Source organism: Equus przewalskii, chromosome 13 (genome assembly GCF_037783145.1).
Source record: "Equus przewalskii isolate Varuska chromosome 13, EquPr2, whole genome shotgun sequence".
NCBI lineage: Eukaryota > Metazoa > Chordata > Mammalia > Perissodactyla > Equidae > Equus > Equus przewalskii.
This window is the reverse complement of record NC_091843.1, coordinates 60,026,358-60,050,228: the sequence shown is the minus strand read 5'-3', so window position 1 is coordinate 60,050,228 and position 23,871 is coordinate 60,026,358. Positions and strand designations below refer to the sequence as shown.

Here is a 23,871-nt window from a genome sequence, read left to right as displayed (position 1 = left end):
GATTCCATGGTATCTTATTTGTTTAAAGGAAAAACACTCAAGTCACTACATTAAGTTAAGCACAATTAACTACAGAGTTAACCACAATTATTTAGTCAGCATAATCACATCCCTAGGTGAAAATTTATTATATTTAACTGTCTAAGTTAAAGTGAGTTCCTAAATATATTTGTCAATAATCATTATTTACATTTGCATGGCACTTAATCATTTATAAGGCACATGCTTTTTTGCAATCTTCGCAACAACTTTTTTAAAGAGAAACACATGGGGATTTGGAGAGCTTAGTGGACCTCTCCTGGATCACACAGTCAGTTGGTGAGCAGGTCTTTCTTTTTTATGATCAGTGCTCTTTCTGCTGCTCAATGTTTTAGATTCTATATTTACTGTTAAAATATTTTCAAACTTAAAAACAAGATCCCTTTTATGTATGAAACAATTTGTGTTCATTAGTAGTTATACCAAAAGTTTCAAATTACTTAGTATATGTCACTCTTTATATAAATGGTTCATCAAGTAATGAGCCAAAGACAAAACACCAATGTCTAGAAAGATTACAAATAGATGTGATTAAATGTTTTTCCTTATATACTTAAATCTTAGTTAGTTTTAGAAAGTGCCCAAGGGAAGCATGGAGAAACTGTGAGGCAAATCTTAGATAAAACTATTTGAAAAGAGAACCTTCCTTAAAAGTCCTTAGTTGTTTCAACTTGCATTATGTTAAACATATTTTTCCTTCTTAAGAAATTACTACAAAAACAAATATTCTATTTGTAAACTATAAAATAGCAATTATGTGTAACAAAAATAAATAAAAGAGTCAAGGTTTCGAGGTGTTCCTCGCTTTCTTTTGAAATGTAAGTGGGAAAAGGAAATAAAGATACTATGAACTCCAGAGACGGAAGTTCGCCTTTTGCAGTACATCAGCTGTAAGGTATATGAACAGTTATATGGCTCACTGTGGTCATGTTTGCATAATAAATAGTTTATTACATATCAAGGAGTTACCTAATTGGGATGGATAGTTTTCTCTAATGCTGATCATTAATCCCTGAGCTAGAAATTAAAAGGAGATTTTTCATGTACTAAGGCTTACTTTAATTCTTCAATTTTGAACCATTTAAAAGATTTTCAGTTGATTTTAATAGCATATTAAATGTTACTACATAAGAATTATGGAAGCATAAAAATATTACACTTGCTCTCATTAATAGCCTGAACTTTACACACTTTCTCTTTAATAAAAATGTAATATCTTAAAATATTCACTTATAAGTCAATCTAAATTATATTGCAATTTTCAATTAAACAGCTGAGATGACTCTATAAGGAAGAAGGTGTTATGGCATTACTTTATTTAAAGCAGTAGTGGTGCATATTGACGCCCCACTACTAATCCTATTAACTAACGTCCAGGGAATGTGCATATGGTTGCACAAATTTAGTGTCTTTGCTTTCACTCCTCCTCCCAACTAAACTTGTCTTCAGCAATGTTACTAAATTGGCAAGCACAACTATCTAATCAGATCTCAGTCATCATGTACTAGGATATACTCACCATATCAGAATCTATGTTATCATATCCTTTCTTGATTTCCACAGGGCCAAAAACTGATTCAGAAATAAATCCTCTTTTACATATAATTTCCATGGTTTTCAGAATGAATTGAACATTTGAAAAGATGTTTGGATAATTGCAATATAATTCTCCAGAGAAAGAAAGTGCTATTGTAAGAAAAATGATTTGTGAAAAATTTTTCATTAATATCTTGCATTGTGTTTCATTTGTCTTTTAGTTATTAAAATATAATTAAATTCAGTGCTAAGATGCTGAAACTCCTGTACATTTGCCCATCTAGTCAAGATTTATAATGTTATGTATGACCCCTGGTGGTATAATAGAAAACTGCAAGGTAAATAATTCATACGTAAGAGTAGATATAATTCAGAACAGCAATTGCATAATGGTTGAATGCCCAGTTAAGTATAGTTACTGCAAAACAATGCTTGGAAACTTCCAGCTGAAAATAAATCAAGTTATAATAGATACTCTGTTCATAATGCATACTTTGAAATTGTAATCCTACAAACAAATCAATGTCATTGCTTTTAATCCAACATTCTCCAATTTTATTCCCTTTCAAGACGTTGCTATTGATTTTTAAAAGTATATATTTTAAGTATAGCAGCAGTTATGTCATTCACCATAAGACTATGTGATATTTAAAAGAACCATCTTTGTGCTGTTCTTTTTATAAACTTTTAGACTATTTTTGAGTTTCCATCATCGACACAGTGGAAAATTAGTAACAACCACTCTTCTACTGGATGGCAATATGGTTCAGTAGCAGCTGCTGATGGCCTCAGATAAGAATCAGCCTGTTGCTGAAGATAGATAGCTAGCCTATGTAAGGCTCTACTTAGTATTTGATAAGAGGGCAAAATCTGGGGATTTTATCCTTTTATGAAACAAAGATGTTGGTCTTCTTGGGATATATCCACAATAACAAGCTAATGTGAGAACTTAAGGCTTTGTTCAAATAATTTTTCGCAATTTATTTGCTACCATCATCTGAATATGTATGAGTCACTATGCTGAACACTGTGAGGAGTTAAAAAGAGGATTTATAATGTAATGAAGAAATCAAAACAAGAGAAATGATAGACGTGAATTCTTCTTCTGCCAGTCTGTAGCCTCATCCTGGTTTCACACCCTCTCAAAACCTGCAGCAGTGCTGCATGTTGGTTAGTCTCCATAACTCTCCCACCATTACCTTCTATTCCCTCCTCCATAACCTTTTCAATCAATTATCATTCCCTTTCTGGTATCTTGAATCTCTTCATCTCTTATCCTACAACATACTAATCTTCTCTTCTTTTGACCTTGTTTTTCCATCCAAACTATTGACATATTTCTCCTTTTCTTTATAGCTAAGCTTTTTGAAATAGTTTGCCATCTCTGTCTTATACTTAAATTTTCCCTTCATTCTTTGTTTACCTCCAATCTGAATTTTGCTTCCACTTCTCCTTGTCCTTTGGGGATGCTCCGAAGATCAACAATGACTTTCTGATTGCAGAAATCCATCATCACTTTCAGACCTCCTACTATTTCATACTTCTACAGCTCTTGATAATGTGTATTTTCTTGAATGTCATCACTCTTTCCTATCTCCTTTAATTCTCCTTTACTGGAGTCTGTTACTCCAATAATTTCTTAAATGTTTATGTTCCCCACGACTCTATGCTTAGAATTAATTTCTCCCTACCACCACCCCCCACCCCCAGGTTATCTGAGCGATGTTAATACCCATGAAATGTGTCAATCCCAGGCTTCACTCATTTCCCTAGTTCTAAACTGATGTTTCCAACTGCTTACTGGGTATATATACCTGACTGACCTTAAAATTCAACATGTGCAATGTTTCTCCAAAATTCTCTCAGTTTAGAGCACCATTACCTTGACCCTATTAGCCAATATGTAAAATTTAGGATTCCTCCTGAACTCCTCACTTTCCCTTACATATAGCCTAGATCTAACTGATCCAGCGTCTTTAATCTCCTAAACATTTTTCAAAACCATTTTACTCTATCCCATTGCCATTTTAATAGTTCATATATTCAATGCCTTTTGCCTATACTAATGCCATAGCTGACAGACTCCCTGCATCCACTCTCTCCTTCCTCCAGCCCAGCAGCGACACTGCCACTAGTGTTACCTTAACAAAAGATGAATTTAACTTCCTTTAAATCCAGAGAGGCAGATACTATTATAGATGAGGAAATTGAGTCACAGACAAGGTTATATGCTTAGTTAAGTAGGAAAGTTAAAAGTAAAATCCATGCAATCTGGCCCAGAAGGAATCCTGCACTTATTACCTTTCACGAAAAATAAAATACAGCTTATGTTCTTTATAGTGATAGTTTGAGCTTCTCAAAATATAACGTAAGACATTTGTAAGTGAAGAAAATAAAAGATAGTCTACCGTATAAATATGGTTGAAGTCTAAGTAAATGTTGTTTAAAACTTTCTAGGTGACCATGCAGGAAATATATAAAAAGTCGTAAAAAGACCAAATAGCCAATCTGTCAAAAGAGAAAGAAAAAAGTATTTTTGTGTTGCATCGATAAATGTTTAAGAACCAAAAGGAAAAATAAACCATTTTGTTACAACATTTGCTTTTGATGAAACAATTTCAAATTCATTTGAGATTACGTGCTTTCAAAATAACTTTAAGACGTTTGTATGAAGGTTGAAATACTGGTTCAGCCAAAAAACTTTCATAAGTTATCTCTACATTACATATAATGACCAATACTGAATGCTATTTTATTCTATGTCCTTTAGAACAGTATTTTTCAAATTGAAAGTCATGCCCCTTAAGTTAGTCGTGAAATCAACTGAGAGGGGATTTTTAAATAAACTACAAGAAAAGAGAAAACATCATAAAACACTGTGCAATTCCTTGTTTCAGTACATAAATGAGTGTGTATTATGTGTGTGCTGGAATTCAATGCAAAAGATATTTCTTCCTATGAGCCTCAGTCAAAATAGTTTGAAAAACATGGCTTTAGATAGTTTTGGGAAATACTCTGCCTGTGCATAGTATGCTGTACTAAGATCCCCATTCCCTCATGAAAAAAAAACACAACCACACAATGTCATTATTAAGTGAACCCTGTAATATCTTACTTCTGTAAAGTTTAAAATACATGTATAGCTAAAATAGTTTGTTTTACATAGACAACAGAAAATGGAAAATATGAAAAAATATAAGATATACAAGATTTCACAAAAAATGAGGAAAAATCCCACAAACTATAGAAATAAATGGAACACAAGTGCCTAACTTGCTAAATCATAAGATTATGAAGAAGAACCAAATAAATAATAACTACCACTATATCACTATCAAGACACATGTATACCCAAATCTTCTTAACAATGCAAGGTATTATTAGATCTACACGTAAAAAAAATATTACAACTAAAATGATGATTCTACCAAGTCTAAGTGATTCACCCAAGCTATTAAGCAAATAAGTGACATTACTGGACTTTGCAACTGAGACTGTGTGTATTTCACCAAAAGTCATGACCTTTCTATTATTGCAATGATTTCCAAATATTTTTATCACAAACTTCTACCAGTAAAATAATTCTGAGAACGCACCATCAATATTCGTAAATGTATCCATAAATTATAAACATGCACCATTTATAGACTTAAAAAGTAAATAAAAATAAAATGTTTATAAGGCATGCCCAAAGGTCTATCTCTTCATACACACCAGTTAGATATAGTACTATGCTTATCTAAGAGATCGAAATTAGATGAGAAGGAAATGGAGACTGACAGACCATTTAAAAGAATATTGCAATATTTCAAGTGAGAATATTAAAGTTAGAAATACCCATTGTTACAGAAAATGAATGAAAAAACAGTCAGAAGGGAACAGTGTAGGATTTTGTAAGGGAGCAGAGATGGATATTGAGAGAAATATTACTGAATGTTCAAAAATTTAATGTGGGACAAAATAGACAAATCCATGAGCAGCATATCAGTTTGACTAATTGCTCTATCGTCCCCCAACTTGGTCATGAGTTTCACCTGACCCAGAAGCTATCCCTAGTTAAAACTAAGCAAGGAAAAATGGTTTTAAAAGCTTTCACTTATAATATTCCGAAAGGCTAGATTTTTACTGAAAAATCTACTTTTCTATATCTCTAGGGAACTCTGGGACTTTCTTTTCTCACGCCTCCTTTGTGAACATATTCTCTCCGGAGCTTGACAACTGAGGGCTGCCCTCCTAGGCTGAAACTCCACTTGGCAATCTCTCTTTCTCTGCTCTCCCATCTTTCCTTCCTTTATTCTTTACTTTCCTTCTTTCCTTCTCTTTCTATCTCTTCTTTTCTTCATTTCTCTGATTCTGTTACCTAACTGAGAAATAGAAATGCTGAATAACATTTATTATGTGTTATATATTTTTTAGAGCATAATTTTTATATTATGGCAAAATATACATAACATAAAAGTTATCATTTTAATTATTTTTACGTGTACACTCAAGTGGCATTAAGTACATTCACAATGTTGTGCAACCATCACTACTATTTCCAGAATTTTTTTAAGTGCTATAGTTTAATAGTTGGTTATATGTTCCATCTTCTTCTACAGAACCTTGAAGAGCACTGCTTATATTTCTATATAAAATATATTAAACTATTGCTGCTTGTATGATATTCTCTACGCTTCAGTAAGTAGATTTCAATGTTAAGAAGATTTTACACTCAGAGGTAAATAACAAGGAAAGAATGAACGCAAAATCTGAAAGTAAATAATATTAGGGAATCAGATATTTCTGGCTCTTCCCAACTCTGAGCTGTATACTACTTTATCAAAGATGAACAATATGGTGCATAGGAAGGTGGATGATGTCTCCGTGGCAATACCCGTCAACATAGCATTCTGTCAAAAAGATCAAGAGGGAGTTTGCCAACTGACTGTCAGGTATATAATGGAAATTCTTCAAAGGCAAGGAGGATAATTGAAATGGCTTCTTGCTTGCAATCAAAGGTACTTATAGACCATGCTTATTGCCACTAGCTAATTTCCACTATCTAGAACAATAAAGAGTAATCTTTAAAATTAGTAAATCTGAGAGCCAATGTAAATGTGCAGCATCATGAGTGAGAGTCCACTGGACTCTAGGTTTCAAAACCTTCTCTGCTGAGACCTTGGGTAATTCATTTAAACTCCCTGTGCCACAGTCATAAAATGGTGGATACTAATAGTGTCTACCTTTTAGGATTGTTGTGAGGATTAAATAAGTTAATGTCTAATACATCTAAAGCACTGATCATTGTGCAAGGCACATAGCTAGTACTAAGTGTTTGCAATTGCTATATGAACCTGTGAAAATTGTCTAAACTTTCAGATGAGAAGATATAGGAATCTTTTAAAACTTAAATGACATGGTGTATATAAATTATAAGCAATGTGTGCAATGGCTAAAACCTTACTTGATAGTCATTTTTATTGCTGGCAGAAATATAAAAGGCAAGAAATGGGAAAAGGTCCCTAAAGGGGATGAGAAGGAAAGAGGAGAAAAGTCAGACGTGCTCTATGTTTTCCCATTCCATTTTTTTTCATTATAGAAAATATATAGCTAGATATCTATGATTACAGAGATTTTAAAAGATATGTAGATATCTTATCTTTTACGTATATCCATAATGGACAGTTTGGGAAATACAGAAAAAAGAAAGAAATGACAGTCATCATAATCTTACCACCCAAACACAGCCATTGGAAACACCTTATCTCTTTTCCTCCAGTCCTTCTTCTGTACAAAGCCTCAGTTCTTTGCATGTTCAGTTTCTATTATGTGCTGTCTGTATCTTGCCTCATCTCCACAAGTCTTTTATCCTCAAACATGTCAGAGAGGAACTGGGCTTGACTTTTTTCCCCCCTTTTATTTTTTATTTATTTATTTATTTTTTAATTGCAGTAGTATTGGATTATAACATTATAGAGCTTTCGGATGTACATCGTAATATATTTCGAATTCTGTGTAGATTACATCATGTTCACCATCCCAAAATTAATTATAGTCCATCCCCTCACATGTGAGCCTAATCACCCCTTTTGCCCTCCCCACTTCCCCTATGGTAACCACCAATCCAATCTCCATTGCTATGTGTTTGTTTGTCGTTGTTTTCATCTTCTACTTATGAGTGAGATCGTACGGTATTTGACTTTCTCCCTCTGACTTATTTCACTCAGCATGATAGCCTCAAGGTCCATCCATGTTGTCACAAATGGCCAGATTTCATCATTTCTTATGGCTGAGTAGTATTCCATTGTGTATAAATACCACATCTTCTTTATCCATTCGTCCGTTGACAGGCACCTAGGTTACTTCCAAGTCTTGACTATTGTGTATAATGCTGCAATGAACGTAGAAGCGCAAGTATCTTTATGCCTTTGTGTTTTCAAGTTCTTTGGATAAATACCCAGCAGTGGGATAGCTGGATCATATGGTAGATCTAGTCTTAATTTTCTGAGGAAACTCCATATTGCTTTCCATAGTGGGTGCACCAGTTTGCACTCCCACCAGCAGTGTACGAGGGTTCCCTTCTCTCCACATCCTCTCCAACATTTGTTGTTTCCTGTCTTGTTAATTATAGCATTTCTGACTGGAGTGAGGTGATACCTCATTGTAGTTTGGATTTGCATTTTCCTGATAACTAATGATATTGAGCATCTTTTCATATGCCTGTTGGCCATCCGAATATCTTATTTGGAGAAATCTCTCTTCAGATCTTTTGCCCATTTTTTCATTGGGTTGTTGTTTTTTTTGTTGTTAAGATGTATGAGTTCTTTGTATATTTTGGATATTAACCCCTTATCTGATATATGGTTTGCAAATATCTTCTCCCAATCGTTAGGTTGTCTTTTCGTTTTGTTGATGGTTTCCTTCGCTGTCCAGAAGCTTTTTAGTTTGATGTAGTCCCATTTGTTCATTTTTTCTTTTGTTTCCCTTGCCCAATCTGACATGGTACTTGAAAATATGCTGCTAAGACCGATGTCAAGGAGCGTACTGGCTATGTTTTCTTCTAGAAGTTTTACGGGTTTGGGTCTTACATTCAAGTCTTTAACCCATTTTGAGTTGATTTTTGTGCATGGTGTAAGGTAATGGTCTACTTTCATTCTTTTGCATGTGGCTGTCCAGTAGGCTTGACTTTTAAGGACTGAAATATGGTATCTTCCAAAAATGCCCTGACTGACACTCATGAATATTTTCATGCTTGGTTTCAAACAGTTCATAACCAAAACTAAATAAGAAAAAATACATTTTTGCAAATACCATACTTAATTTCAACTGTTATTTTGAAAATAATACCATACTTAATTTCAATTGTATATATATATGTGTGTGTGTGCATACATATATATTCTCAAAGAAATACTTCTTCTAGCATTTCTTGTCTTTCTTTGCAATAGAACCACTATGTAAGCTAAATTTCTTTGAATAATAACAAATTTTGTAGCAGACAACCATGATCATCACAGGGAGGGGAACCATATGACTTCCAGGACCTTATAAAACATGAGCTACATGAAGATAGTTTCCCATCCTATGGCTCTAAAACGATACAGAATACTGAGAGAACAACTTGTCTTCTCAAATTGAGCAACTCTTTTTTTCATTTTTTGAGGAAGACTGGCCCTGAACCAACATCTGTGCCCATCTTCTTCCACTTTATATGTGGGACACCTACCACAGCATGGCTTGCCAAGCGGTGCCATGTCCTCATCCAGGATCCGAACCGGTGAACCCTGGGCCACCGAAGCGGAACTTGCAAACTTAACCGCTGCACCACAGGGCCAGCCCAAATTGAGCAACTATTTAGAGTTACACATTGCCATTTTTAAGAGGAAAAGCTTAAAAATCCTTAAATTAGAAAATTTTAAAATCCTTGAAATAGAAAGGAGAAAAACTATACATACTCAGACATAAGTATAAACTTGATTTTTAATTAAATCTTATTTTCTTACATAGTTGGTGAAGCTATATTTTCTCAAACTATCTCCATTTGGATATCAAGCAATAATGTATTCTCCACATTTAGAGAAGACTAGAATAAACCACCCAACAAGAGAATATTTCATAATAAAACCAAATGGCCTGTTTAGATCCTAAAACAGATGTCATGTGGATACACATAGAACATGTAGCAATTAAAACATAAAAATATTTTAAAACATACCTTTGCCAGCTTTATTTCAAGTGAATATAAGTACGTCCTTAGGAATGCATCACAACAGAGTCTATATAAAACTGATTCCGCAACAAAAAATAAGGCAGGCAGATGATCATAATCAAAAGAAGCATGGTCCAGGGAAGCATAAAGCATATTTAAAGCTTCTGAAATATTAAAAAGTAGAAACTCCATAATTTATAAATCATGCTATTTTTCTACATGCTACAATTAAGTCTTGCAATTAACTATTTGCTCAGTCGCCAAGACCAGACAGGTTTTAAAACAGTTACAAGTTCTTTGACACCCTTCCCAACAAGAGGTGAAGTCTATGCTCCCTTGCCCTTGAACCTGAGCAGGCCTTGTGACTGCTTCAAACAACAGAACATGGCAGAAGTGACACTGCATGACTTCTGAGGGGTGCTTTCTTCCCAGGCATGTCTTATGGAAAAGCAATTCAACAAAAAGTACTCCAAACAGACGTGTCTTTACCTCTCTTGGTGGAAACAAGGCCATGTGAGCACCCCTAATCTAATCACTGACAAGCAAAGGGGAATCGCCATGATTAACTTAGATCAACCATGTTTCAGCCCCGGAGGCTGGGAAGGGCCAGGCCTCTTCTGAATCACGTGACTCTGCAGTCTTCACTGCCATTAAACTGAGGTTTAAGTGACAAAGAGCAGGTAGCTGTTGGTTGCTGGCAAGGCAAAAGTGTTTATTTCAATATCATTTAAACATTTAATAGAGGTCAGGCCATGGATGGCACTGCGATGAAGTGCCATAAAGGCAAGTTAAATACAAAATCCTTCTTACTCTTCCTATTGCTTGAAAACTCCCAGATAGCACTACAAAACCCAGTTTACATGGGGAAATGCTTTGTGACCTTATATGGTTAACATTCTAAAACTCATTTTAAAAGGTACACACATAAAACTTAGGACAACGAGAGAAGGAATTTTACCTCCTTAAAGACAATGCTTTTTAATTTCTTTTTTAGATTGGTTGAGGGTGGTGGTTCGATAGAAGACACATAAATGAGAAGTGATCAAAGAAAGGTAATGAGTAAAACGGCTGTTTAAAATAAGTGAAAAACAAATGGCCATTTGGTTAATGTTTCATGAGTAAGAATTATAAAATGCAGAAACAAGTTTCTCTAAAGTATAGTGCCTATTGTAATTGAAAATCACTAAACGACATTTTATATTACTTTTTAATTTGTTCCTAATTTTAGAGAAAAGCAATAAAGATGATGCTGAGCAAAAGTTTTTAAAACAATTTTGTAATTAAAAAGTCGAGCAGTCAAATTCATAAATTCAAAATTACAAAAGGGACTTTCATAATGAAACATTATCAGGTATTTCAATAGAGAAAGGCAATATTTCCTTGGCTCCTGCACAATTTCTACATATTTAAAGGTCTCAAATTATGCCTTCACTGCTAATCTAGAAAACACATAAGGTAACTAAGAAGACCTTAGTTAGAGCACATACCGTCTTGGATTTCTCCTTTGCACTGAGCCAGATATACCACTTCAGTCCATGCTGTAGGAAGATGAACTTGCCTCCCAGCGCCTAAGGTTCCGAGACCCAATTTTCTCTGTTACGGGGAAGCATGAAAGAGACAAACCAAAATATGCAGCTTTTAAAAAATCAATTAATTAATTAATTTAGATTATCCCTTAGTTACATTCTGGAAGTCATTCTATGAGGCTGATGCTCTGTGGCCAGAGTTGTAGAACACTTTATAGTTTTGCTTTTATTATTTTTATTTTTTGACATTTTACGTAAACTGTATTAGTTAAAATGTAGAGAATGTTTGTCAATAGTCTGAGTAATATCATTAGTTATTTGCTGAAAATAATTCTCACTCTTTACTTTCTAGGGATTACTTCTATCCCATTTCCAAGAGAATGCATCTCTGATTTTAGAAGGAAAAGTATACTAAAGAAATGTGATTCAACAGAAATTAACTTGATGCCAATTTGCTGGAAAACTCTGGCTCCTTCACTGTGGATGGACTAAAGATAAAGCGGACAGAGGTATCAAGATTGCCCCCCTTCTCTTAATGTGACCACTCCTGGGGCTGCCCAAGGGAGAAGTTGGCCAATCGGAGAGAAGCTCATTGATGAATCTAATTTGTGGTACCTTTCAAGACTACACTTTCTGGTACACTTATCAAGAGCATATTCATTTTTCTAATCAAATTTTATCATGGTTTTTTTCAAATTTTTAAATATATGGGCAATCATGAAACAAAATACTGGGAAGTAACAACGACCACAACAAAAAAGATGGCTTAATTTATGCCCTGGTTTTGTGCAACTTTTATTTCATGAATTATTCGGTATTAAAGCAAAATTATATGTATATTATTTCTCTGCCAAACTTAAATGGGGTCTAATGTAGGAAAGGCAAAACAAGGACTTATTTCACTTCCTGTTCTGCTTTGATATGTCTTTAAAAATTTGGGAATTAATGGTATACTCTTAAAGAACTTGTTTTTACAAGTTAAGTGAATAGTTTGTTAAAGAACAGAGTACTTTGTACATGTATAATAAAGATTTAGGAATTTTTTTTTCCTCTTTGGGACACATCATATCCTAGTAAACTTTTAAGGAAAAAGTAGAATTTTCATAATCAAAAATTTATTTGTCAACCTTTGATTTTGCTGCTGGCTCTCAGGCTAGTGTTGACAGATATATTTTCTAATGATTTACGGAGATTCTTCATCCAAAAAGCCATTTGACATTGAATTATTTGGTTATAAGCTTTAACTTTAATTTGCATTAATTTTTTAACTATGCCTACTTATAATTAAAGAAAGCTGTATTCTTATTTTTTATTTCAATATCTTAGAACATATAATCACCCACCAACTAGAAGAGAAAGTTCACATACTAAGTAATCAAATAGTGTGCCATTACCTTACATCTGAGAATGTTTTTTCTAGCTTGTTCCAAAATTTCTTCCTTCTCTTTTGGATTTTTTGTTTGGTTGAATCTCCTGATGAATTCTTTTGTGACTGAAAACAATGGCCTAAACAAACAAAAAAAATCAATAATTATAGCTATCAGTTCCAAATTTTAATTAATCAACTTCCAGTGGTTAAGTGTAACTATTTCCTAAACAAGTACTTTACCTTAATAAGAATGTTTCTCTCACACACACACACAATCAGTAAAATAAAAAATATATGCACAGGCCTCCTAGATTGATCTTATCATATCCTTGGATTGAGAAACATAATTCTTACGATGTCAAAGAATTTCGTAGCCTCTGAAAAAGTTTCTAAAATGGTTGCCAGAAGTCTTGTTGGTGTAGGCCTTCTTCACAGGTAAAATCCAGCACAGCTTCAGTTATGTTGAAGACTGATGTATCTCCTCACATAAATCAGTGTTGGTTCAATTTAAGCTAAGCCTTTACTCCCTCCATGCAAGTAGAATCAGTCCAACTGTGGCTGGAGTAAAGTGAGCAGGGGAGGAAAGATGTATGTTGTAAGGTCAGAGAGGTGACAAGTAGCCAGATTAACTCTGGATGAGATGGGAGGCTATTGCAGGGCTTTGATAAGAAGAGTGGCATGATTCAATTTACATTTTAACAGGATCATTTGGATGTTGCATTGAGAGCTGGAGTGTGGGGAGATGGGATCTTGCAAGGGAGGGAGCACATGTACGCTTAGGTGAGAGTAATGGTGACTTCGATCAGGATTATAGAAATGTAAGTAAAGAGAACAGTTTGGATAATGGATATATTTTGACATTAGCTCCAACCAGACTTCCCAATGATTTAGAAATTAGGCATGAGAGAAAAAAAGGAATCATGATTGAACTGAGTAACTAGAAGGATGGAATTGCTATTTACTGACATGGGAAAGACTGCCACAGGAGCAGATTTGGGGTAAGGTTAGAGAATAAGTTCAGTATTGGACATGTTAAGTTTGAGATGACCATGGGCATCCAAGTGGAGACATAGAGTAGGCAGTTGGATATATGAGTTTGAATTTCAGGAGAAAATTTCAGGCTAGATACATCAATTTTTGATTGATTACTACATATATGGTATTTAAAGTCTTGTGAACTGAAAAGATCCCATGGGGAAAGTGTAGAGAGAGTAGACAAGTATTTCAAAGAGAAACAAGAAAAATAAGTTGAAGGTGTATGCAAGACAATGAGTAGAGTGATTATAATGATGTACCACAGAATTTATGACGCATGTGGGATCAAAAGTGACCTCGGAGGAATAGTGAATAGGTAATAGAATTAATGAGTTGTTTATTTGTGTGTCAAATAATTGTTGGAGTCATGCTATTAGAAAGAGTGATCTGCAAGAATAAAACACATTTTTAACAACTTACTATATTCATAATGTACTAAATTAGTTGTTCTGTGGGATACGGGGGAAAAAAAGAATAAAAATCAGATTTTTCCCTGAGTAACTCAGAGTCCTACTGGGGAGACAGATGTATGCAAATGTAATGACAGTACCACATGATCACAGGATAAGCAGAGGTAATGCCATGGTGCCCTGAAAACTAGAACCAAACAGACATCCCAGTGAACAATGATTAATGAAATAGCCAACTCTTAAACTGCCATCCTAAAATGGGCATTTATTCAGTAAGCTTTTATTGACTATCTCCCATATATCAGACACTAAGCTTAAAACTGGGGATACAATGGTAAAATAAACAAACAACCCCGCCCTCATGGAGCTTATAATAAAATAGAGGAAGAGTTGAAGTGTTACAACTCAGAAAGTCTGCTAGAATTGGGCATTTTGAAATGATTGACTTCATTCTTGATATCCTGTTCTCATTGTACTCTTGCTCTTGGAGATATCTGATTAGATAGATAGGGTGAAGGTTGGTTGAAAATTCTTTCTCAATAGTCACCTAGGATGACGTATCTTTGATCTACATGGACCTACTCTGCATGAAGAGTACAAAATAGCTTTAATCTTCCCATTTGTACCAAGTGCTAAGGGAATTATAAGAAAGTAGACCCTTTATCCATTTCATGTTTTATAAATTTCATTAGAAATTAGGTTTTTAAAAATATTAACATAACAGTGCTGTTTATAACAAACAAAACATACAGAGATGCATGAAGAAAAAGTTAAGAGATTGCCTCCCAACACTACTGCCTCCAATTCTACCCATCAGAAATAGCCAACACTAATGGTTTAGTGTGAGTCCTTGCATATCTTTCTCAATGCTCACAAACATTGACCAACCTATATACACTATTTTAATAAATGGAACCACATATACAACACTGCAGCATGCTTTCTTCATCAAATTTATCAGATATTCCTCAAGTTCAATTGATACTAATATGCAGTAACATGGATGTACAAATGTATCAATTCTTTTATTGACTGATATTTCCTATTACTTCTTGTATTGGCATTTCATTACTTCATGTATAATTTTTGCCACACTAAATGATGCTGTAATTTAAAAAAAAGTTCTTGTACTTCTTGTACATGGGGCCAACAGTAAACAAGTGCACACTATTCCAATTTATCAATCTCCACACTATATCGATAGTTAAATATTTTGATTACCAACTCTGCTTATAAATATATTTATATAAAGACATCATAAGAGAATTAAAAGCAAAACTTTGAGTGGTAGGACATATTTTCAACACATATAACTGACAAAGTGTTCATATCTAGAATACATAAGGAACTCCCAAACAATAGAAACATGGAGAAGAGGTTTAAACAGGTAATTCACAAAAGAAGAAATGCAGTTGGACAATAAATATGTGAAATTATTATTAACATCATAAATAGGGAAATCTAAATTAAAACCACAATGAGATGCTACTCCACACCCACCAAAATGACTAACATTTAAAAGAGGATGTGGAGTTACCAGAATTCTCACATGCTTCTTGTAGCAGTGTAAATTGGTACAACCACCTTGGTAATCAACTGAGTGTTACCTGCCAAGAAGAGAGACATACTCACTGACTTAGCAATCCCAGTGCTTAATATATACCCAATAGAGTGTGTGCACCTGTACACCAGGGGACATGTACAGAATGCTCAAATCAACACTTTTCATAAGAGCTAAAATCTGGAATCAAACCAATTCTCCATCTCATGGACCAAAAAGTGGGCTATGTCTGTGAATAAAGGTTGAACAAAACATTCTCTCCTTTCCAATGGACAAATTTAAACTTGGGTTAATTTTCTAGTTCTAGTCCCCTGAAAACCTAGTAAAAGTGGATGTCATCTGTGTTATTGGAGCCACTACTTATAGTAAAAATGACCTGATTGGTACACTACATCTGGACTAGGCGGACTATGAATGAACTATAAATACCTGATGAAGAGAGCCTTTGGGCTTCCCAGAGTGCACGTTCTTTGAAGGAACCCATAAATCTGTTTTTAAAAAAGTCAGTGGTTTCACTTTGGGACAGCCTGTGTATCTACTGCACCAGCTCTCTGAGTCTTATGTCCTCACATGATCAATCATTTGGACGGGCTAAAGAAGACTAGCTCCTAGTCTTCACACACTATCTTATGTTGTGTGGGCTGCTATAAGAACTCTCTCAGGAGGTAAACAATTGCCACTCTGCTGGCGTGTTGAGTTTCCTGTGCTGTATCTTGCTAAATGATGTCGTCAATGGTGAGTGCAGCCTATCATAATCATATGAGTCTGTCTCGTTGAGCCTAAGAAGACCCAAGAGTGGGTATTCAGTGTTAAGGAAATAAAAATAAACAAGCTGCAGCTATAGGGGCAACATGGATGATCTCACAAACATACTATTACTCCAGACACACAAGAATACACGCTATAATATTCCATTGATATAAAGCATAAAACTGTAAAGAAAGCCAAAGGAAAGGTAGGCGAGTGCAGAATGTTATCAGGGAAAGAAGGGGATCTTTTTGGAAGGAGTTACAAAAGAGACTTCTGAAAATGATTTACTTCTTCACCTGGTGCGTACACAAGTGTTTGCTCTATAATAATTTTTAAGCTTTATATTTATTTTTATATACTCTTCCATCTGTGTGTTAACATTTTACAAAAAAAGCTTTCAAACATTAATGGCAAGATCTAAGAGTATATGTACTTTTAATTATAACACATTATTTAAAAATATTTTTAGGGGCCAGCCTGGTGGTGTAGTGGTTAAGTTCACACACTCTGCTTTGGCAGCCCAGGGTTAATGGGTTTGGATCCCAGGCACAGACCTTCACACCACTCATCAAGTCACGCTGTGGCGGCATCCCACATACAAAAATGGAGAAAGATTGGCATAGATGTTAGTTCAAGGCTAATATCTTCCTCACATACACACAAAAAAATTTAACATTCTAGTCATTCATATTCATAGTAGTAAAGCATGAAAATTCCCATTTTCCACATCCTCACCAGAACAAGATGATATCAGTTGTTTTAATTATTGCCAATTTAATTGATGAAAATAGTATTTCCCTGCGGTTTAAAGTTTGTATTTCCCTATTAGTATTATTGAGCATCTTTTCCTGTAAGAATGACTTTACATTCATTCTTACATTTTCTGTTCTGTGACGTGCATGTTTATATATTTTGTTCATTTTTTTTCTTTATTAGGATTTTTGTCTTTTTTCTATCAACTCGAGGCAATATTGTATAGTGGTCAAGGGCACAGTCCCAGGAGGTTAAGTGCACAGGCCAGACTGCCTGGGGTTTGAATCTCACTCTGTCCCTTACTAGATCTGTCACCTTAAGTGGTTTATTTAACCTATCTGTGCCTTAATGTCTCTGTCTGCAAAACGGAAAAATAAATATACATCTTTTGTGGGTTGTTTTGAAAGTTAAGTGAAATAATATATGTGTTGTACTTAGAAGAATAACAGGCACATGCTAAATACTCAATGATAACTGGCATGATTATCATATTAAAATTTTGCAGGTACTTTTATGTCAGTATAATATTTGGGTTTTTTCATTGTTATGCTAACTTTGGCCATATATTAAAATTTCATACAGTCACACACCGAATAATGACGTTTCGGTCAATGAGAGACCACATATACGAGGGCAGTACTGTAAGATTAGTACCATATAGCCTGGGTATGTAGTAGACTATACCATCTATTCACTACTGGAAGGGAGGAAGAAATTTTCCTCTACCCTTCCTGGTAAATTGACATAAGATAGATTAACAGGAGAAAAGAAAACAAAAGTTTAATAACACATATACATAGGAGAAAGCCAGGAAAACTGAGTAAATTGCTAAAATGACCAAAGCCTTCACCTTTAATACCATTCTGAGCTAAAGACGAAAGAAGATGTTGGGGGTGGGGAGAGTTAGGGACTTCAAAGGGAAGGAAGGTGATTCAGAGGCAGGTGAAAAGGAGCAAAAGTTTAGAAAACAAGTGTTTCTTTGGCCACATAGAAACAGAACACAGAGGGGAGCCCTTCAAATGGGCTTTTCTAGGTTCCTCCCTGTTCTACCAACTAGTTCATGTTATGCTAAGGTGATAGCTCACTTCTGAGAGGCTTTTTTAATCTGAATTCTTCTATGCAGTTAAGGAGGAGGTAACAAGAAAAACTTTCTGAGTCTTTTGTTTCTTAAAAATAATCCTCAGTACATTCTATGATGTTCAGACAACAATGAAATAACTCGACGCATTTCTCAGAATGTCCCCATGGTCAAGCAACACATGACTGCCTTTATATATGGTTCCATTTTCCTTCATTATTTCTGGGTTTCTTGTTTAGATGATGTCCCTGACCCAAATCATATACAAATAGACACCTATATTTTCTTATAATAATTTTTTATATTTATAATCTATTTGCCATTTACTGTTGAAAATGTTGAGAAATATGATTCTAACTTGTTTTTTTACTTCAGATAGGCTGCTCATAGTGACTTCCATCCAAGAGTATGGAAAGGCGGGGAAGAAGAATAACTTTACAGTGGAGAAACCTGACAAACTGCCTCAGCCAGGTGATCAAAGTCAACATCCACAATGATAAATTGTGCTGATTGTATGTACCCTTGATGTAATGTGATGAGAATGGTACTTAACCTCTGAGGTCTTTCTCATACACAAAAAAAATCCATAACCCTAGTTATGGATCATGAGGAAAACATCAGAAAAATTCTAATAGAGAAACATTCTACAAAATGCCTGACCAGTACTCCTCAAAACTGTCAAGGTTGTCATAAATAAGGAAAGTCTGAGGAACTGTCACAGCCAAGAAGAGTTGAAGGAGACATGACAACAAAACTTAATGTTGTATCCTATATAGGATCCTGGAACAGAAAAAAGGCATCAGGGAAAAACTAGGAAAATCTGAATAATGGATGAACTTTAGTTAATAGTAATGTATCTTTATGGTTCAATATTGTGACAAATGTACCATACTAATGTAAGATGTTAATAATAGGAGAAACTGAATGCGGGGTATATGGGAACTCTCTGTACTATCTTCTTATATATCTAAAGCTATTCAAACAATAACAATACCTAAAACTGTTCAAAACTATCATCTAAAGCTGTTCTAAACAGTATTATATCTAAAACTGTTCTAAACAATAAAGTGTACTTTAAAAAAAGAAGTGTTGACAGATAAGGAATGGAAAGTGAACAAAAATCACTTTGAAATAAAGTCATTTGTTACTTCATTCTGTATTAATTGAGCACCTGCTGTGAGTCAAGCACTCTTCTAGGCAAGAAGACACAAAACAACAGTCAATCAAAAACTGATGCACAGTCACTTGCCTCACAGATGGTATACTCTGTTGGGGGAGAACAGATATACAATAAACAAGAAAACAAATAAATGAACAAGATGATTCCTGTGAACGGTAAGTGACGTGAAGATATAACCAGAGTGGTGTAGAACAGAGTAGCAGGGAAGGGGATCCTTTATGTTAGACGATCAGGGAAGATGCTGAGGGAGAGACATTTGAGCTGAGATGAGAAGGAGACCAACAAGGCAAGAGTCAGAGACAAAGGAGAGGCTGATGATAGGTCAGGAAGACAGCCAGGGACTAGATCTCCAGGAGTTTGGACCACGGGGTGGAGTTTGATTTTCACTCTAGATGTAATGGGAAGACACTACAGAGTTTAAATTAGAGCATAACAAAATTTCACTCGCATTCTTAAGAGATCACTGAGGCTGTTTTTCAGAGAGCAGAAGGGGGACACTGGCCAGGAGGCTTTTTGCAGAATGGCAGGAACTAGATGATGATGACTTGGTGGAGGGAGGCAGAGGATGGTACTAATGGAGATGAAGAAACTCCCTAGGTCACACAATTACAAAGGGCCAAGAACTCATCTCAGATCTGACTCTAAAGCCTACAAAAATCTTCTCCATAACTTAGTATTAGTGTATCTGTCTTAGATTCCTTGCTTTAAGCTGATTTTCTTAAGTTTTTCCTTACTGCTGTATACACAATTTGCTTAGTGAACACCTGGTGATTGCCTTATAAATACTAAAATGTACTTTCTCTGTTTTACAAAAAGGAAAAGGAGGATCAGAGTGGTTAAGTATCAAACTCAAGGTCATTGATTTAAAAGAGAACAGAGCCAATATTTGAAATAAACTGTCTGACCCAGTCTTTGCAGTTAGCTCTTTTTAGAAGATGCCTCAGAATGTTTTACCGTATAAGAATGTCAAACGCATTCCTCTTAATAAAATAGTAGTCAATGCAGTTTAAGCAGATTTTTCCCTCTACCAACCACAGACACCCCCAAACATATACATACACACACAATATCCAGGATTTCAAATACAAATTTTAAAATATATTTTCTCAAATTAGGTATTTTATCTTAGCTTTTTCATAGGCTTTGAGGAAAATGCATTTACATCATTTTATTTCTAAAGCAAAATAAAGCCTCACGATAAAAATAATATCTAACTCAATTTCTATGCTTAGAATATGTTTTATAATTAATTTTAGTTTTGTCAATTATTTTTCAACATGGATCTCGGCCTGTGCTGAATCATTGAAAATATGGAAATCTAGTGCTTTTTAGCTTTCTGTATAGATATTGAGTCTCTTAATTGGTCTCCTGTAGCTCATGTCAATAAATATTTAATGGGAAGTAGATATAGCTATTTTAACCATTTCTAGTCCATCACAAGTAAATTGAGATTACTATACAAATTAACACATTTAATGATACATAAAATATTTAATAAGAAGCACAAGGACACTTTAAAGAGTAAATACAGACATTTGAAAAGAAAATATACTTTAGCTTCACACATTCCAATTTCTTCAAAATATCAAAGGATCTTACAAAGAAAAATGTGATCTACTGTCAGTGTGTAAGTGCAGTCCTGTGGAACAGGTGGTGAATAAAGAGCATCATTCTAATTTTACATGTAAAGAAAATATTCTGAAGTCTCCTGATTGTATGGATACCCAATCCAAACTGACCCTTTACTTAGATTATCTGTGAATTCAGAAGTTTCTTTTAGCTGACAATTATTTGTTCAGTAAGTATTTAAGGAAAACCTCCTATACATAAGATATTTTGCTAGATACAGTGAGGGTTAGAAGAGGAACCAGGCTTGGCCTCAGGAAGTTCCCAATCTAGGAGGGAAGTGAGACACATCACTAATGATGTAACATCAAGGAGACATACTGAAAAAAGGAGATAAAATTCCGTGGGAGTTCAGTAGTAGAGATCATGATTCCAACACTTCCTAGTCCTACACTGTTTGCTTAATCATTTAATCTGTGTGAGCTATAATTTTCCATCTGTGGACATGAGGTCAAAATCTTGTAGAATTTTGAAAAGCATTAAACCAGAACACACAGTCTAGTTCTGGCACATAGTCAATGCTGGATAACTGCTAGGTATAAGCATTACTGTTTGGGGTTAAAGATTCAGAAGAAGCTTCTTTGCAGTAATGGCACTTGAGCTGTACCTTGAAGGATAGACAGGAACTGGAATGTGACAAAATAGCAGTTGTCCTTTCAAAATCCTTTCTCTGCTTCTTCTTAGGCAAATGATCACCCAGCTATATTTCCCAGTCTTTCTGGCAGCTGGATATAGCCACATGGCCAAGCCACTGGGGTGTGAGCAGATGTAATATATGCAGATTTCAGGTCACCTCTAACTTAAAGACTTGCTACTTTCCCTAGAATGCTATTTATTCTCCTTCCAGGGGACTAGAACACAAACACAGTGATGAATCAGCTTTGATTAGGCAGAAGAGCACAATACCCTATGAGATAATGAGGGTCCTGAGTTTCCTACTGACCCCGAAAGCGGAGCTGTCCTATCAGCCTAGACCCATTCATACGTCAGATAAATACGCTTCTTCTATCCTACTTAAGCCACTGAATTAGAGGCCTCTTTTATAGTTGCTTCAAATTTACCCTAACTAATACAAATAGGAACAAAGGGGAAAAAAATGATGAACTTTAACCTAACATAGAGTGATTGAATGCTTAAAATCAAGATAGGAAATGAATATGGAAATGCTAGGTTGAGGACAAACACAAATGGCATTGAATGGTGATCTATGGCAGAGACTTATAGCTGTCTACATCAGTGTTATTCTCTTCCTACTAAAAGATTCTTTCTTGCAGTTAGGTATGCCCAAATGTCTAAGCTTCAGCTAGTAAAATGTATGTAAAATTCAGATAGTAGTTTTGGGAAGTCTCCTGAAAAAGGGCACAAACCCTTTGTCTGCCTTTCCTCTATCTGCTACATGAAATATGACTGTGATAGCTGGAGCTTCAGCAGCTATGATGGACCATGAGATGGCCTAAGTGTAAGCCATGTGCAGCAGAGCAGCTACTAGGAAGGAACTTGCTCCCAGATCACCATATCAGTTCTGAACTGACTACATTCAGAGAAATAAACTTCTATTCTGTTTAAGTGTGATTGGTATTTTAGATTTTCTTAAAGTGGGCACTAATTCTATACTATACATAGAGTTTTGAGTTATATTTGATAAATTTTAAGAGGGAATTATTTTGCAGAGGAGCAATGAGATTACTTCTGTACAAGATGACTAAATTGAAAGTCACGTTGAAAGGTTTGGAGTGAGGAGTGACTGCTGGAAAACAGTTGGACAATTATTCCAACAAATTCAGGTAAGAAGTAATAACTGAACTGCAGTTTGGACAATAAAACGAGGAAGAGTAAATGAATGTGAGAGATTAGGTGGAGACTAAATCGATAGGACTTGATGACTAATAGTATATGAGAAAAGAAATTGTGAGGGTGGACATACAGATAATCTCCAGGTTTTGAGACTTCATGATTAGTTCTAGAGAGCTGACATCAAGAAAAATTAGACGGAGGAATCTGGGCAGATGATCTGTGCCATTCTGGACAACTGACTATGATTTACCTGTGAGACATCCAAGTGGAGAGGTCTATAATCCAAATAGACTCGTGAGGCGGGCATTAGGAAGTGAATAAGATATGGAAATAAAGATTTCAGATTCACCTACATATTAGTGATCCTCAAAGCTATGAAATTTCAAGAGGAAGAGTACTGAGAAAAAAGAGTCAAGGGAGATCTTTGGACAAATGCCACAGTTAGGAGAGAAGAAGGAAAGACGAAACAGTAAGCATGATAGGAGATTCAGGAAAGTACTACAATGGAATTCAAATCTGTGTACAATTTGTGGTGTAAACTCCTCTCTGAGAATTGTTGATTCCTCATAGTCCCTGCTGGACCAGTGGCTCTAACCACTGTATTAGTACCATATGATGCCACCCTCCTGACCGTAGCTGATTGGGTCACAATAGGCATCGGACTCAAGGTGGGCCAACCCTATCCTCTCCCCAGGGATTTTAAATAATTATCTGATACTTTAATTCATTGATATTAGAGTTGAAAGGTCCTGTAGAGCCAAGAGGTGGCTTTTGCTGAGAGATCATTCAGGACAACAAAGCACCCCAAAGCAGAAAGCTACTTGTTCACCATTGTAGCCCCCAATCAGTACTTGATTTACTAACACACAGCCAGATTTCCTACCCTTTTAGAGTTCACAGTCTAGTGTAGATGAAGACTATATCTGCCAAGTTGACCATTTTATCTCCAGTACCAACTAGAGAAGACAGTGAATACTGAATGAATGAATGAGGCCTAGCTAGACTTTCTGCCCTCAGGTTCCA

General features: G+C 35.2%; 1 protein-coding gene across 30 annotated transcripts in view; it reads right to left on the bottom strand.

The window, feature by feature from the left end:
- The window catches only part of TMEM232 (transmembrane protein 232), a 182,592-nt gene that overhangs the window by 136,284 nt on the left and 22,437 nt on the right, over positions 1-23,871 (bottom strand). For 13 of the 30 annotated variants that reach the window (XM_070569549.1, XM_070569567.1, XM_070569556.1 and 10 more), the window contains 5 exons: positions 12,687-12,798; positions 11,254-11,359; positions 9,773-9,930; positions 3,984-4,083; positions 1,559-1,725 (listed from right to left, as the gene is read on the bottom strand). In XM_070569549.1, coding sequence (XP_070425650.1) covers positions 1,559-1,725; positions 3,984-4,083; positions 9,773-9,930; positions 11,254-11,359; positions 12,687-12,798 — 643 coding nt within the window. The remainder of the gene's footprint in view (positions 1-1,558; positions 1,726-3,983; positions 4,084-9,772; positions 9,931-11,253; positions 11,360-12,686; positions 12,799-23,871) is intronic. The other 17 variants (XM_070569570.1, XM_070569573.1, XM_070569577.1 and 14 more) reach the window with 3 other exon arrangements.